The sequence below is a fragment of the Bufo gargarizans genome, chromosome 5 (genome assembly GCF_014858855.1).
Source record: "Bufo gargarizans isolate SCDJY-AF-19 chromosome 5, ASM1485885v1, whole genome shotgun sequence".
NCBI classification, from domain to species: domain Eukaryota; kingdom Metazoa; phylum Chordata; class Amphibia; order Anura; family Bufonidae; genus Bufo; species Bufo gargarizans.
Genome location: NC_058084.1, coordinates 102340597 through 102357897, shown reverse-complemented (window position 1 = coordinate 102357897; position 17301 = coordinate 102340597). Strand labels below are relative to the sequence as shown.

At 43.2% G+C, this 17301-nt stretch overlaps 1 protein-coding gene across 2 annotated transcripts in view; it reads right to left on the bottom strand.

Moving 5' to 3' along the window:
- The window catches only part of PREX2 (phosphatidylinositol-3,4,5-trisphosphate dependent Rac exchange factor 2), a 390423-nt gene that overhangs the window by 15861 nt on the left and 357261 nt on the right, over positions 1-17301 (bottom strand). For both annotated transcript variants that reach the window (XM_044293224.1, XM_044293225.1), the window contains exon 38: positions 14047-14149. In XM_044293224.1, coding sequence (XP_044149159.1) covers positions 14047-14149 — 103 coding nt within the window. The remainder of the gene's footprint in view (positions 1-14046; positions 14150-17301) is intronic.

Below are 17301 nucleotides of genomic sequence, written 5' to 3'. Positions count from 1 at the left end.
GTGGGAACTCCACAGAAATTGGAGCTACATCACATCTTGCCCCCTGGAGGCCCTGACAATATGTTCACCTAGAACCGCGGACTTGGATATCCTCCCAGTGGACCAGCTAAGTATATTCTTTACTGGGTTGAAGTCTGTTTATCCTCACATAACTGCGTGCGGACTTTTGTTATAGTCAGTGAATTGTTTTTGTTTGTGGCCTCCAGCCTTATGATCCATCTTCATTGATATCTGTTGAACACTTTATGTGTTCGATTGACATTATTTTTTGTACCCTGATGAACCCCTTCAATGAGAGGAAGGGGGGAAACGCGTCGGGACACGTGATTATATAACCGATATCTTTTTCTATATATACTATTACCCAGATATCCATATGGGATAGTATATAAAGGGCACCATAAGGATAGACAGCATAGGTACGTGGACGGAGTGTGCCTACCATCAAGACACATCTCCGGGCTGAGGAGGAGTTATAAAGGGATATTGTAGGGACAGAAATTGTCATGGCACGGATGCCCTGACGCGTTCCTCCCCTTTCTCCCTCTCATATTGATCCGCTTGTCTGATCCTGCTCGTTCGTATGTTTTAAGAAGCATGGAAAAAGGATTAAATGCTACACTGCCTGAATCTTCTCTCATTTGAGGATCCTTGTGGGTGTAATATCACTGGCTGACGCTAGTTTGAGAGTGTGAAAATTAAATTTGGAAGCCAAGTTTGGTTCTCAATATGATTGTAACAGTTTGGGAGCAGCAATGTGACTGGTACTGTTTAGGGGATTCAGTGATGCAAGCTATTACCTATCCCATCTATGGTTACTTTTACACTTGCGTTGTTGTTTTCCGGTATTGAGATCCGACAGAGGATAAATAATCTGTTTAGTCCTTATGTATTCTGAATGGAAAAAGATCCGTACAGGATACATCAGGATGTCTTCTGTTCCATCAGCATTTCGTCTTGTGACTGTACACCAAACCGCTGAAAGCTGCAGTTTTGTGTACGGTCATAAAAACTGAAAAAAATGTATCTGGCAGTGAAAACAATGTAAGTCAATGGTGACTTTTAGGGGCCTAAATAACCAGATCCATCACCTATTGACCTTTAATGTATTTATTTGACGGATCCGTTTATTTCCGCTTTGATTTCACGCAACCACATCCTAACGAAACGGATGCATCCCGATTTGCAAAATCAAAACAGATCCGTTCAAGTCAATATACTGTAGGTAACATTTTCTAGTAATTAAGTTTAACTTTAAAATTTAAATTGCATGTACTAAAATATGAACAGACATAAAAAGCAAAAATCCTAAAGCCTCGCTGCTTTTAAAATAGACCTACTATAGTATGCTTTGATCAAAGCCAAGACTATTGATTAAATCATCAGCACTAACAGACATTGCCAAAAATTGCATTAGTGGTGTATCCATTACAATAAGTGCTGATGTCAACAGGATGTCTTTTCAAGAGATTCTGACCAGTTTTCTAGTATAAATCACTAAAATGTCCAATTAAATTGCCATGGATAAAGGTAACTCCACTGGCAGAATTGTTCGTAGGGTTAAAGTTGATTGGATGCTAAATGACTATTTAAAATGTTAAAAATCAATTGTGCTGGACTAATATGCAGCTACTGTACTATTAAACTTAAAAAAAAAAAACAATCAAGTTATTTATTTTTTTCAAAGCAGAGTCTACCAGTAGTAATTGCCATTATATTGGGGTTTCTTATCATAATAACCCCTTTCTATAGGCCATGTAAGGCCCAGGACTTTCCTTCATAGACTAATGTGTACAGTGTTGCCCATAATTATTCACACCCCTGGCAAATTTTGACTTAAAGGGAGTCTGTCACCACATTTGAGCATATTAGACAGATCCAATAGCGTTATATGTGCCACCCAGAAGTTAAAAACAGTACCTTTGTTGCATATACCGGAGTCTTCTTTCAGCCAAAAATGAACTTTGAAGATTCTGTAAATGCGCCCTCTCAAGTGCCCAGGGCGGCGTCTCAATCTTCCGAGCCCAAGACCGGACCTCCCCAATGGCTCATAACCCCGCCCTCCGTGTGCCTGTGCCCACCCTTTACTCTCCTCCTCTCTCCTTTTCCACTGCGCCCGCTACGAATTTGACCGCGCAGCCGCAGTGGAAAAGGAGAGAGGAGGAGAGTAAACGGGCGGGCAGAGGCACGCGGAGGGTGGGGTTATGAGCCATTGGGGAGGTCCGGTCTTGGGCTCGGAAGATTGAGACGCCGCCCTGGGCACTTGAGAGGGCGCATTTACAGAATCTTCAAAGTTCATTTTTGGCTGAAAGAAGACTCTGGTATATGCAACAAAGGTACAGTTTTTAACTTCTGGGTGGCACATATAACGCTATTGGATCTGTCTAATATGCTCAAATGTGGTGACAGACTCCCTTTAAAGTTACTTTTATTCAACCAGCAAGTAATTTTGGTCTGCTAACTATTTCTCCACCACTTTTGCTGTGTGTGTTGGTTCATTGTCATGCTGAAATGTCTACTGGTTGCCCAAGGCCAAGTTTCTCTGCAGACTGCCTGATGTTGTTGTTGAGAATCCTCATGTATTGCTCTTTTTTCATGGTGCCGTTTACTGTGATTAGGTTCCCTGGTCCATTGGCTGAACCCCCCCCCCAAAGCATTAGGTTCCCACCACCATGTTTGACAGTGGGGATGGTGTTCTTTGGGTTGAAGGCTTATCTTTTTTTACACCAAATGAAGGAAACATCATTGTGACCAAACAATTAAATTTTTGTTCATTTGACCATAACACAGAAGACCAGAAGTCTTCTTCTTTGTCCAGATGAGCTTTTGCAAAGGCCAAGCAAGCTTTTGTGTGCCTTATCTGGAGAAGTGGCGTCCTCCTTGGTCTGCATCCATGGAACCCAGCAGTGTGCAGTGTCCGTTGGATTGTCTGCCTTGAGACATTGCCACCAGCAGAGCCCATATTCACCAGGATGGCCTTGGTGGTGATCCTTGGATTCTTTTTCACCTCTCTAACTATCCTCCTGGCCAGCACAGGTGTCACTTTTGGCTTCCGACCGCGTCCTCTGAGATTTTCCACAGTTTGGAACATCTTGTATTTTTTGCTCAAATGTAAATAAAAGCTGAGAAATGTTTATTTTTTCACAATAATGCCTTTTGTACATCGTCTTATTATCTTTTGGGAGACACCTATGTCATTTCCAGTCAAAAAATGACTTGCTGGTTGAATAAAAGTAACTTTAAGTCAAAATTTGCCAGGGGTATGAATAATTATGGGCAGCACTGTACCAAACCATAGAGTGGTTCTCATTCTGCTGGACATGGCCCTTTCATGTATTATTTGTGCAGTACCCCAGAACTGGGTATTTGCACACGGTTCTTGGTATGCAATTTTATGTCATGTTATTTAATGCATTGTAAACCCAGTATAACTTTGTATGGATCTTTCAGGGTTAACTGTTCTGGCTCTGCCCCTGCAGGAACAGGGATTTAGGTCCGCCCCTAGCTAAGTTAGTAGCTTGTTAGCAGAGGAGCTGTGACATGCACCATTCCTCATAGGATTAGGCCAAAGTTCCAGATAATCATCATCTCTGAGGATTATCTACTGAGAGAAATACATCACTACTGATGCAGTTCTGAGCAGTGAATTTAGAATTAGTGATAAGAGGAGAAAGAAGAATCTTTCTCTGATGAAACCGCTGAAAGCTGCAGTTTTGTGTACAAGTCATAAAAACAGAAAAAAAATGGATCTGGCAGTGAAAACAATGTAAGTCAATAGTGACTTTTAGGGGCCTAAATAACCAGATCCGTCACCCATTGACCTTCAATGTATTTATTTGACGGATCCGTTTATTTCCGCTTTGATTTCACGCAGAAATACATCACTACTGATGCAGTCCTGAGCAGTGAATTTAGAATTAGTGATAAGAGGAGAAAGAAGAATCTTTCTCTGCTACTCTTTAAAGAGGACCTTTCACCTGGAAAATCATTGTGAACTAAGTATCCTGACATATACAGTGGCGCCCAGGGATCTCACTGCACTTACTATTATCCCCGGGCGCCGCTCCGTTCTCCCGTTATGTCCTCCGGTATCTTCGCTCAGTAAATTATAGTAGGCGGAGACTGCCCTTGTTCTGCTGGGCGTCTCCTCCTCCTAGGACATTTTTCACTTTCAGTTGTAAAATTTTTCAAATAGAACTACATTTCTATTAAAAAAAATTGCTAAATTTATTGTTCTACATGTCTTTGATAAAAAAAATGCAATAAGTGTATATTTATTGGTTTGCGCAAAAGTTGTAGCGTTTACAAACTATGGTACAAAAATGTGAATTTTCGCATTTTGAAGCAGCTCTGACTTTCTCAGCACCTGTCATGTTTCCTGAGGTTCTATAATGCCCAGACAGTAGAAACACCCCAAAAAATGACCCCATTTCGGAAAGTAGACACCCTAAGGTATTCGCTGATGGGCATAGTGAGTTCATGGAAGTTTTTATTTTTTGTCACAAGTTAGTGGAAAATGATTTTTTTTTTTTTTTTTTTCTTACAAAGTCTCATATTCCACTAACTTGTGACAAAAAATAAAATTTTACATGAACTCACCATACCCCTCATGGAATACCTTGGGGTGTCTTCTTTCCAAAATGGGGTCACTTGTGGGGTATTTATACTGCCCTGGCATTTTAGGGGACCTAAAGCGTGAGAAGAAGTCTGGAATCCAAATGCGTAAAAAATGCCCTGTGAAATCGTAAAGATACTCTTTGGAATTTGGGCCCCTTTGCACACCTAGGCTGCAAAAAAGTGTCACACATGTGGTATCGCTGTACTCAGGAGAAGTAGGGCAATGTGTTTTGGGGTGTCTTTTTTACATATACCCATGCTGGGTGAGATAAATATCTCTGTAAAAGACAACTTTTCCAATGTTTTTATACAAAGTTGTCATTTTAGAGAGATATTTCTCTCACCCAGCATGGGTATATGTAAAAATACACCCCAAAACACATTGCCCTACATCTCCTGAGTACAGCGATACCACATGTGTGGAAAATTATTTATTTTAATTTTTTTTCTTACAAAGGAATACCTTGGGATGTCTTCTTTCCAAAATGGGGTCACTTGTGGGGTCTGGAATATAAATGTCAAATTTTTTTTACACATTTGGATTCCGTGAGGGGTATGGTGAGTTCATGTGAGATTTTATTTTTTGGCACAAGTTAGTGGAATATGAGACTGTAAGAAAAAAAAAAAAAAAAAAATCAATTTCCGCTAACTTGTGCCCCCAAAAAAAATCTTCTATGAACTCGCCATGCCCCTATAAAAGTGATCTTGATAGCGCCGCAGCGATTTTACGGTGTTTTTGCAGTGATCAGAAAAAAAAAATTCTGGCACTGCGGTGGGGCGGACTGAACGCAAGTGTGCGCACAAGATCAGGCCTGATTGGGCGAACACTGCGTTTTTTTGTAGAGCCTAAAGAACATGTCCTATTCTTGTCCGCAATTGCGGACAAGAAAAGGCATTTTCTATATAGTTCTGGCAATGTGCGGATCTGCAAAATGCGGAAAGCACATTGCCGGTGTCCGTGTTTTGCGGATCCGCGGTGTCCGTGTTTTGCGGATCTGCGGATCCGTGGATCCGCAAAACACATACGGACGTCTGAATGGAGCCTTACAGGGGGGTGATCAATGACAGGGGGGTGATCAGGGAGTCTATATGGGGAGATCACCCCCCTGTCATTGATCACCCCCCTGTATGGCTCTATTCAGACGTCCGTATGTGTTTTGCGGATCCGCGGATCCGCAAAACACATAAGGACGTCTGAATGGAGCCTTAGAGGGGGGTGATTAATGACAGGGGGGTGATCAGGGAGTCTATATGGGGTGATCAGGGGGTTAATAAGGGGTTAATAAGTGACAGGGGAGGATGTAGTGTAGTGGTGTTTAATGCTACTTACAGAACTGCCTGTGTCCTCTGGTGGTCGATCCAAGCAAAAGGGACCACCAGAGGACCAGGTAGCAGGTATGTCAGACGCTGTTAACAAAACAACATCTGATATACCTTTCAAGGGTTAAAAAAAATCGCATCTACAGCCTGCCAGCGAATGATCGCCGCTGGCAGGCTGTAGATCCACTCGTTTAACTGCCGATCCTGTGAACGCGCGCTCCTGTGTGCGCGCGTTCACAGGAAATCTTGCGCCTCGCGAGATGACGCCGATCGGCGTTAGTGTGACCTGGCAGAGCCGCCACATTGACGGCGTTAGTGTGACGGCAGATGGTTAAGTTGTGTTCTTGTCACTAAAATGGCACCGAAAACAAGTGCCATGATATCAATTTCAGAAATAAAGTAAAACAAAACAATGAAAAATAAAAGCTCCACTCTTTCCAGTTCAGCCACACTTTTATAATACATCCTTTGTAAAATGGAGGATACCCCTCTATCCACAGTGTCATTGTCCCCTGCTACAATATGCCTACATCATGCAGAATAAAGTTTTCTTTAACAAAAAAATAAAAATAATAAAAAAGAATCCATGTACATCCATTTTGTACTTGCTTTTTGTCTCCATCCTTTTGTCCCTATGTGCTTTTATACTTAGGGGTGTTGTCTAACAATTCAAAATGTATCTTATCAGCTCCAGAGGAGCATGTATGGCAGAGGTCAGCTTTACTTTCGGCACTCCAGCTGCTATAAAACTACAACTCCCCGCATGAAAATGTACTTGGCTGTTCTTGTAACTCCTGTAGAAGTGAAAGGAGAATTCTGGGAGTTGTAGTTTCAGAACAGCTGGAGTGCCGGAGGTTGCTGATCCCTGATGTATGGCCTATAAGTCTCCTCATACCGATTAAGGCGCTCTCTTCCCACGGAGAGATAGTACCCTCCAAATTCTTTCCAGTTCCATGCTACACCAATGTAAACGCTTCCCTGGTCCCCTTCCAGTCTCTGTTCTCCAGACTCCAGCAATGACATATCAACATAACATGTAACCACTGTAGCCAATCACTGGTTGCAGCTGTGACTTAAGTGCTTAGCCATTTTTAAGAAATTTAAAAAATATAGGCGAAACTCGAATATTGTGCAAAGTTCATTTATTTCAGTAATGCAACTTAAAAGGTGAAACTAACATATGAGGTAGACTCATTACATGCAAAGCGAGATATTTCAAGCCTTTAGTTGTTATAATTTGGATGATTATGCCTTATAGTTTATAAAAAACCCAAAGTCACAATTTTGAGGTCCCCTTTGCTCAGGGGATATGGATTAATTAGCTGACTAGAGTGTGACACTAGATGTCAAGAAAAAAAAAAAAATGGAGACAACACGTCCAAAAGGTGGAATTTATTCCAGATACTGGCATCTGGAATAAATTCCACCTTTTGGACGTGCTGTCTCCATTTTTTTATTTTTCTTGACATCTATTAGTTGCTTTTTTGAGGGCTTTTTACCACCCCTCCTGGAGACGAGCACCCGCAGCATTATCACTAAGCGTTTCACCTGTATGTAAAAACATAAAAATAATATTCACATTATTGTTATGCTTTTGCATATTTTTATGTTTTTGCATATTTATGTTTTTGCATATTTTTATATTTTATTTGAGTATTTGTGTATAACTCAATAAATTGTAAACTAGACGCCATTCCAGACCGCTTGTTTGAACCTGATCGGCTTTCGCGGGACTTCATATATTACTCTGATACGCTAGTTCAGTGTACAGTATTCATGTTATATTGTTTTACGCTATATGTTGTATATTTTTATTATTCTTACTTACATGCCGGGGGTCAGTGGGGCTGCTGCCTTGCCCTTGACCTCTCCTCCCCCCGTTAGGGGTTTCGACACTTGGTGTCGAGCGTGGCTATAGTCACTTGCTAGCCTGCCTCGGAGCCGTAGTTTTTGGCTCTCTCTTATAGGAGGTTTTTTTTTTTTTTTTTCCTTTTTCTTTGTCGTTCTAACTTCGTGTTGCTTGTGAGTCCGTGTCTCCTTCCTTTTGTTTGGTTCCCTGTGTTTCCTCCCCTTCTTAATCCTATCCAGTTCTCTCTCAGAGGTTGGTGAGATGTCCCCTCTCTCTTTTTGTACGTATAATGCCAGGGGCTTGAATAAGCCAGAAAAACGTAGTCAGATTCTATACCGCTTTCATCGGAAGCGGGTCATGCTTATTATGTTTCAGGAGACCCACTTTAAGCTTGCCTCGGTTCCCAGATGTGAACGTGGGTACTACACAACGTGGTTTCATAGTCCTAACCCCGTCAAAAAAGCAGGTGGTGTTTCGATTGCCTTCCACAAATCTTTTCGGCCTACGATCTTGTCTACGGACATTGATAGTAGGGGGCGCTATGTATTCCTCAAGCTGTCTGATGGTCCACGCGTGTACACAGTTGCTAATGTCTATTTTCCCAACCAGGGGCAGATCCCGTATGGCTCTAAGATTCTCAGGAAATTAGCTCGCTTTGCGGATGGCTCCTCTATCATCCTGGGTGGTGATCTGAACATGGTGATGGACCCGGATCTGGATTCTTCGTCTGGTAAGTCTGCTATCTCTCCGGCATCCCTGCGTTCCTTTAGGGACGTCCTGTCCTCCCTCCGCCTTGTAGATCTTTGGAGGGTACTGCATCCGGGAGTCAGGGATTTCAGTTTCCATTCTTTGGCCCATAATAGTTATGCCAGACTAGACCACTTATTTATTTCACAGTCTTTCCTAGAGGCAGATCCACTCAGCTCAATAGACGGCTTCCTTTGGTCTGATCACGCGCCTGTGTATGGTCTGCTAAGGTTTCAGCAGACGCCCTCCCGGCCTTTTACATGGAGGTTGAACGATAATCTTCTTAACGACCTGGTGTGCATGTCAGACGTTCGGAAGGCCATCTCTGAGTTTGTAGTTAACCACCAGACAGATTCCTCCTCCCCGCCGATTAAATGGGAAGCCCTTAAGTGCGTGCTCAGGGGGATCTTCATATCCCATGGAGCTAGACTCAAAAGGGAAAAATCCGCAAAACTCGCCTCCCTACTTTCACAACTCGACAGGAAAGAGACCTCAAATAAATTAACCCCCTCGGATCAGTTGAAAGCGGATATCTCGCTTCTTCGCCAGCAAATAATTCAAATTCTAGACCAAAGATCCTTATGTCTACGTGATAAGGTCAAATTTGGATTTTTTGAGTACGGCGATAAAAGTGGGAAGTGGCTTGCTAGAGCCCTGCATCCTAGATTACCCCAGACCCAGATTCCCTCAATTAACACTTCTAACAAGGGAATTGTCTATGCTCCGTCCGAAATCACATCGGAATTCCGCACCTATTATAGCTCTCTGTATGACCTGAACACAGGGAGGGACCCCACGTCGGTTTCCTTTACACAAGATACTAAAGATTATCTCGACCAATTCGGCCCTGAACAGATCCCTAACGTAGAATCTCTGGCGCTGGAAGATGACTTTTCAGCCCCAGAAATTGCGGGAGTTATAAGAGAACTCAAAAATGGGAAAAGCCCAGGCCCGGATGGCTTTACCCCACGCTTTTATAAGCTTCTTTTGGAGGAGCTTTCTCCCTTATTGCTTGAATCCTTTAATTCCATAGCAGCAGGAACCCCCTTCCCTCCTCAAACTTTGCAGGCCCACATAACGGTTATACCCAAACCTGATAAAGACCCCTCTTATTGCTCCAATTATAGGCCTATTTCCCTTTTGAACGTGGACCTCAAAGTGTACGCTAAATTGCTAGCCTTGCGGTTACGCCCCCTCATCCCGAAGTGTATCCATCAGGAACAGGAGGTGGGTTTTGTCCCGGGCAGGGAAGCACGCGATAGTACCTTGAAGACCTTGGGCATCATAGCTAGGGCTAAGCATACTAGGTCTCCTCTGTGTTTGCTTTCAGTGGACGCAGAGAAGGCCTTCGACAGGGTCAATTGGGGCTTCTTAGCCTTGACTCTGGAGCGTATAGGACTCGGCTCTAAAATGATCGAGCGTATATTAGCTCTCTATTCTTCTCCCTCGGCCCAGGTTAGGGCCAATGGCCTCTTATCCGCGCCTTTCGCTATTAAGAATGGTACACGCCAGGGTTGCCCCTTATCCCCCTTCCTATACATCCTGACCATGGAATCCTTAGCTAATGCATTGCGCGGTAATCAAGCTATAAAGGGGGTTAGAGTTGGGACTAGGGAGCATAAACTGTCCCTTTTTGCCGATGACCTGCTTCTCTACCTGTCGGACCCCAGAATAGCCCTTCCTTCGGTCTTGAGGGAATTTGAGAGGTTTGGGAGACTTAGTAACTTTAAAGTTAATATCCAGAAATCAGAAATCTTGAATATCTCGTTGTCACACAGGGAAATTTCCCATGTTAGAGAAGGCTTCTCGTTTAAAGTAGCTTCTGACTCGATTCGTCATTTAGGCATTAACCTCCCTGCAAACCCTAATCTCCTCTTTCAACTAAACTACAAACCTTTATTTAGGAAAGTAGAGGTTTCTCTCCAGAAATGGTCCCCTTTGCAGATTTCTTGGTTTGGTAGAATTAATGCCCTAAAAATGGGCATCTTACCCAAATTCCTCTACCTGTTTCAGACTGCCCCGTGTATTATACCAAATAGTTTCTTTGCTCAGCTGCGGTCATTGGCCTCTAGGTTTATTTGGAATGGCACTAAGGCCAGGGTGAGTTACAAAGTCTTGTCCAGGGCTAAGAGTGTGGGGGGAGCTGGCTTACCCGACTTCCAGGCATATTTTAGAGCCTTCATCTCTAACTGTGTTCTGGACCTTGTTCACAACCGATCCCTGAAACTGTGGGTGGACATAGAACACACCCTTGAACCTCATATGGTACCTGGGATATTTTGGCTCCCTACAGCAACACAAAATAGCCTTCTACATACTCTTTGCTCTCCCCTACTTCAAACTCTGACTAAGCTATGGAGTAGATTTGCATCCAAAATCAAGTTAATTTCAGCGCCGGGCCCTTTGACGCACATTGGAGCTCACCCTGGCCTCCCCTCACAGATCAGGAACCTTCCATCCTTCCGTACGGTCCCCCCTCCCTGGATCCTAATTAGGGACATCTTTAACAGCTCGGGGCTCGTACCTCTTGAAGAGTTATCACACATTTTCCTAAATTCCCCGGGGCGCTGGTTCCACTATTTTCAACTTCGTAGTTTCTTGGGCTCTCTGGCTCCCGGATCGCAGTTATCTGCCCCTCTGACAAATTTTGAAAAGCTTTGTGTTGCCAATTCAGGCCCAGATCACGGTATCTCTTTGATCTATGGCCTGTTGGGTGCCGGAGGAGATGGGGACTCATCACTCGTTGAACAGATGAGAAGTGTTGGGTTTGCCTCTGGTTGGGAGAGTGAATTGACGTTCTCCCTGTCCTCTGAGCAATGGAATCGCTCTCTCTTATTTACGCATAAATCATCCATGTCTTGTCGCTTGCAGGAGTTGAATTATAAGATCCTCTCTCGTTGGTATAGGACTCCGGTTAAGTTGCATCATTTCTATCCATTGGTTCCCAACACCTGTTGGCGGTGCCATTCAGAGGTTGGTTCCATGCTACACATCTGGTGGGACTGCCCTGGGGTCGCTCCTTTGTGGCAAGACGTTTTTGCTCTGTATAATGCGCTTTACCGGTCTACTATATCTCCTTCCCCTTTGATTGCCTTGCTCTCTGTATTTCCGGGTAGGATCAAACATGTCAAGATGGGAGTACTTAAAACATTTGTCCTTTCTATGAGGCAGATCATACCACGTCAGTGGAGATCTTCAGACAGTCTGCAGAGGATTACATGGATACGGGCCCTAGATGCCTTATTCAGGATGGAGGAAATGGAAGCTGAGACCTTTAATCGAGTCCACACGTTTACACTAACCTGGGAACCCTGGAAACAATTTAGGAGCTCTTCTCGTTTTCAATCCTGGTTGGGCACAGGTGACTGTACCTGGTCTGCTTGATATGCTGTCATGTTCTTCCCCCTTCCCCCCCCCCCCCCACACACTCCACCCCCCCCCCTTTCCTGTCTTTTGTGTCGTCGTGTTTGTTCTTGTCTGTTCCCCTGTCTCTATTAAGTTAATGATTTAGTCTGTTCCGACTGAGGGTTTCATGTTAGTAGCCCTTTGTTTAGCCTGCCATCAATGAATAGCTCAGGATGTGTCCTTAGTTTATATAGCCTTACTTTCTGACAGTATATGTTACCTGGTATTGTTGGAATCTCTCCTTTGGCATTTATTTGATGGCAATTGTCTTCTCGGGTCCTCATCGCTGTGACCCAGAGAACTATGGGGGTCTCTGATTCCGTCTATGCACACTATTATATTTTTATTTTATTATATTGTTTTTAGTTTTGTATGGTCTTGGAATTGGAATTGGAGATATATTTCTCATACAAGGTCTTGGTTGCTATGTATGATTGTTGTGTTATTTTTCTATTTAATAAAAATAGATTCAACAATAAATTGTAAACTGTTATTGTACTGTGAGCAGGCCATTTGTATATGAAGCGGTTATAGCAGGCTGAGCACCAGTTTATACTCCAGGGAGCTTCCTATGCTCATCTATTGTGTGGAAATTTGAAAAAAAAAGCCAGCACTTCTTAGCCAATGATTGGCTGCAGTGGTCACGCATCAACACACCACATCATCACTGGAGCTTGGGAGACAGAAACCAGTTGGGGACCAGGAAAGCACCAGCATGGGAGCTGTAGGAGGTTGGTAAGGTCAACATTATGCCTTTTCTTGTTTTAAACCATTGTACGCTGTTTTTTACCTATGCCAATTGAGGGGACATGCTACTAACAAAGTAAAAAAAAGGCATATAAAAAACCTTTAATATATTTTGTAGCTTATCCAAAGGTGCTATATAGTTAAAGGGTATATTCCCATCTCAGGCATTGATGTCATATTACTAGGATATGCCATCAGACAGGAACGGGTTCCACCTCTGGGAATGTCTATTGCACTGCACAAGCCTGGCCATTCACAGCCATGGGAAATACCCAAACCAGTGCCCAGCTATTTTCAGAACTCCCATAGTGGTGAACGGAGGGTGACTGCGTAGGCGCCATGTGCTCTCCACTCACTTTGGGGGGGGGGGGGCCCGTTTTGGAGTTGGGAGCTGCACATATCTGATACTGTAAGCATGTCCTAGTGACAGGCTCGGACTGGCCTACAGGGGTACAGGGGAATCCCCCAGTGGGCCCCTAGTCTTCCACCCCCTGCACAAGTGGCATATAACACAGTAGACTTACTGTACTACATACATATATTCAATGTACAGCGCCTCAACCAGCCTATGTTCATATAAAAACTTGTTAGATTATTTATTATATTTGAATGTATCTTTATGGTGGGCCCCCAAAATAAATTTTACTGGTGGGCCCTAGGTACCCCAGTCCGACACTGCCTAGTGATATGTCATCAATGTCTGAGATGGGCCAGCCCATTTAAAGGGAACCTTTTATCAGAGTTTGCTCTATGTAACTACCTATATGGTGCTGTAGATCACATTACAGTAAAATCAGTAGCTTTGGATATAATGACACTTTGTACCGTTCCGTAAGCACATTATTGGACATAGAGTCATGGGGGTGCCACTGCCTGTCTCACTTTGATCGACATCCCCCTTCCTGCACCACATCATCCCCAGCATGACTGAAATCTCATGCATGCACCGCAGAGCTGCTTTCCCTACTCTTTTCCTGATGTGCAGTGCAGGTACGAGGTGGTTGGGACAGGGGCTGCTGCACATGCATGCTCACTACCTGTTTTCAACAGGATAAGTGCATCTGAATTGTGAAATTAATCAGCACCTAATTATGGATCTCAAATCTGTTGGATATAATGCAATAAAATGCCAGAGTTAATAACTACAGAGCACCGCGTCTGGGCTCAGCATTGCCTAGTTAAAATTTGATGACACAATGAGGCGAAAAATATCATTTTGTATCTGAAAGTAAACAGGTGTGCCTTTGATGCCAGTGCTGCCTTTTGGACAGCCCACCCTTTACTTAGGTGACATTCTAAGAAGGAATGATAATCAGCGGGGAGTAATTGTGGATCAGTCGATTGAATGTCAAATGACAAACCTGTTTTCTCATGACATCTGTTGCTTGCATGATGTAACGGGGAGGCAGCCCATGACTCCGCGCGAGGATCAGAGCCTGTTCAAGGGTGACGCTCAAAGTGCATCTGCAACGGAAGAACATTACAGACCATTTAAACAAAGTAATGAATATAACAAAAGAGAAACACTACGATACATCTAAACATTTATCATTACACTTACATCTTACTCCACTTTTACATTTGTCCAAAGTCACTTTTGGCAAAGTCAGATTTATTAATGGTCCTTTAATACTGTGATAAATCTGGAGCGCCGCTGCCTTCTCAAACAGCTGATCGTCAGGGGTCCCGTGTGTCGGACCCCCACCGATCAGATGCTGATGATCTATCCAGAGCTAAAACAAACTGTAGAACCCCTCTAAGTAAGCGGCTTTACAAAAGTCGCAAGGCTTTACGAGAAAGTCGCATGTTCTATTAAAAAAGTTGCATAAGATAAGCATGGTCCTTACTGGAGTGAAATTGCGCAATTTTTGGAGCAATGTTTTGCGACTTTTTCAATTGTCGCAATTGAAGATTCATTTACATAAGAAAACACGCCCACTGGCGAACATAGCGCAGAGCCAATAAAAGTAGCACATTTTTGCGCAGTTTTAGCGATTGCGCAAAAAATTTCAACTTTTTCACTCCATTATTTTTACTTGAGCTAATGATAAATCTGGCCCTATATCTGAAAATAAAAAAAAATGCAGCGCTGGGTCCAAGTACTGCAGTTTGCTCCAAAAACATACTGGAAAGGAACAGTGAGTGATGGTGATGTCTATAAAGCACTGCGGAATATGTCAGCGCTATGTTATGTACATAAAATACATAATAAATACATTCAGAAAATGTGCTATGTTAAGTCAAGATACTGCATGCAACAAGACGGATATTTCATGATGGCGTTCTGGTAGTGGATGTTTACAAGCTTGCTCCATAGTTGCATACGTAACCTATCACTAAAACTTAAAGGGGTTTTACCACTTCAGCAAATAGCATTTATTATGCAGAGAAAGTTTCCATGGTTACGACCACCCTGCAGTCCAGCAGTGGTGGTCGTGCTTGCATACTATAAAAAAAGGACTAGCTTACGTGAGCTCCCAGGGTCCCGGCCACCAGAGAGGCTGACATTTTTTCTTATAGTGTGTAACCACGAGCACCACTGCTGTAACCATGGAAACGAGCAGTGTATAATGTGATGGAAAAATTAACCAAGCCAGCAAAGGAGGCAATATGGACAATCGCATTACATTAGTAGGTGCCTTGTATTAACTGTCTCTTCATGATAAATGGATGCGGACATATAACATTCGCGTGCTGTCCACATTTTTTTGCGGCCCCATAGAAATGAATGGGTCCGCATTTGATCCGTTAAAAATGCAAACCGAAAATAACTTTGTGTATATACATAAGCACATAGTACTCAGTCACTGATAGTTAACCGGGGGCAGTTTTAAAAGGGTTGTCTCACTTCATTGGTGATACACTGATGTGCGTAACTGCTTGATTCAAAGCAGCTTGCACAACTCCTTTGTCACTTTGGACATAAAAGGAGTACCTTGATCTGTAAGGATCTCTTTGAGCAACCCAATGCAGCAAAACATGGCAAATAGTTCCCTGGCAATAAGTTTGGCAGAGGTATGGCAGAGAGGAATGGCCTCCGGATACTGAGTTGCATAGTCCAACACCCCTAGTATGTGTTGGTGGCCCCAGGATGTCTTTACCACGGGCCTTACAAGATCCATAGCGATCCGCTCAAAGTTACCTCTATAATGGGAAGTCACCAGTGGACTATGGAAATTCGCTGTGGGAGCAGTAATCTGACACTCTGGACACGAATCACAAAACTTCTTAACCTCTTCATAAACACCAAGCCAAAAGAACCGCTGGAGTATACACTCTAGTGTCTTTTTGACCCCAAGATGACCTCCCATTACATGTGTAAGCTAAGTCTAATACTGCCAGGCGGTAGGGCTGTGGTACTATTAGCTGCTCCACTACCTCCTGTTGGAACTTGTCTACGCAGTACAATAAGTCCTGGGAAACAGCCATATGGGCTTCTGTGCCCAGGTGTTGGGCTACCCCATTGATTACAGTTACTCTCTTTCTCTGGTCTGCCCTCATCCTCCACCATATGTAATGCCGTGGGCTCCCATGATCAGTTTTGAAGAAAGGCAGGGACACAAGAAAGTCTCTTCAACACTGTTTATTGCTTGTTCCACCCAACTTATAGTTCAGTTAAAGCCGTCGCAGCGGGGTCAAAGTATCAGTCCACAGGCCAGTTGTTTCCTTCACAGGTGCCTTGCAGTGTGTGATCTGCACCCTCTCACTTCACAGACACACCCTGCTTCCTGCTGCTCACTTTTAAAAACACAATCATGGACATGAGCCACGTATAAAACCTGGAGTAGATTGCGGGGAGTAAGCACCCACCCAGCTCTTTGCTTACTCCCAGTAAAAGCCAGGCCTGGATTAGCTGTTACCAGCTATACTAGGTACAACAGTGTCCACTATCTATCTTAGTGGACACTCTAGCTTCTGGCTTCCACTCCACCAAGGCCGGGAACCTTGGTGGCATGTCTCAGGTGCACCACAACAAACCACAATATGTATCTCCTTAATAGGTTTCCTGCACCATTCTGGGAGATACATACCTTACTTCATATATGAGGCCTGTCACTGCCTCACAAGAGATAGACTCATCATAGAACAATCTTCCATTACCTGAAGCATTTAAAAAATATCACGTACTGCCCTGCAACAAATCTCTGGTGCTTTATAACAGAGGTTAAGGCGAGATCAGCAAATTAATTTTTATTGCCAGCCCGTCGTGATAACAAATCAATAGCGTATAAACCTCAAATGCTATAAATGATCGGATTACATTATAAAGCTATTAACCTCATCTGTAATATTTGATATTGAATGATAACGCTATAGATGTCCCACAGATACCTGTATATTGTTAAACTGATGTGAATACTCTGGCCTTGCTTGAAGGCTATGGACACCATTGGGGGCAATTTTTTATGATTACATTCTACTCATTTTGGGCTAAAAATCTTTTTATCAATATGTCTTTATTAACATTTTCAACAGTTTTTGTATAGCGTTCAGTTTCAGAGCATTTGCAGACTAGTAGGCTTCACACCGAATCCATCAGAGAACTGCTCTTTAGTTGGATTCTGAAGTCCTTGATGGACATTTACTATTGTGGTGTAAAAACGTTGCACATTATG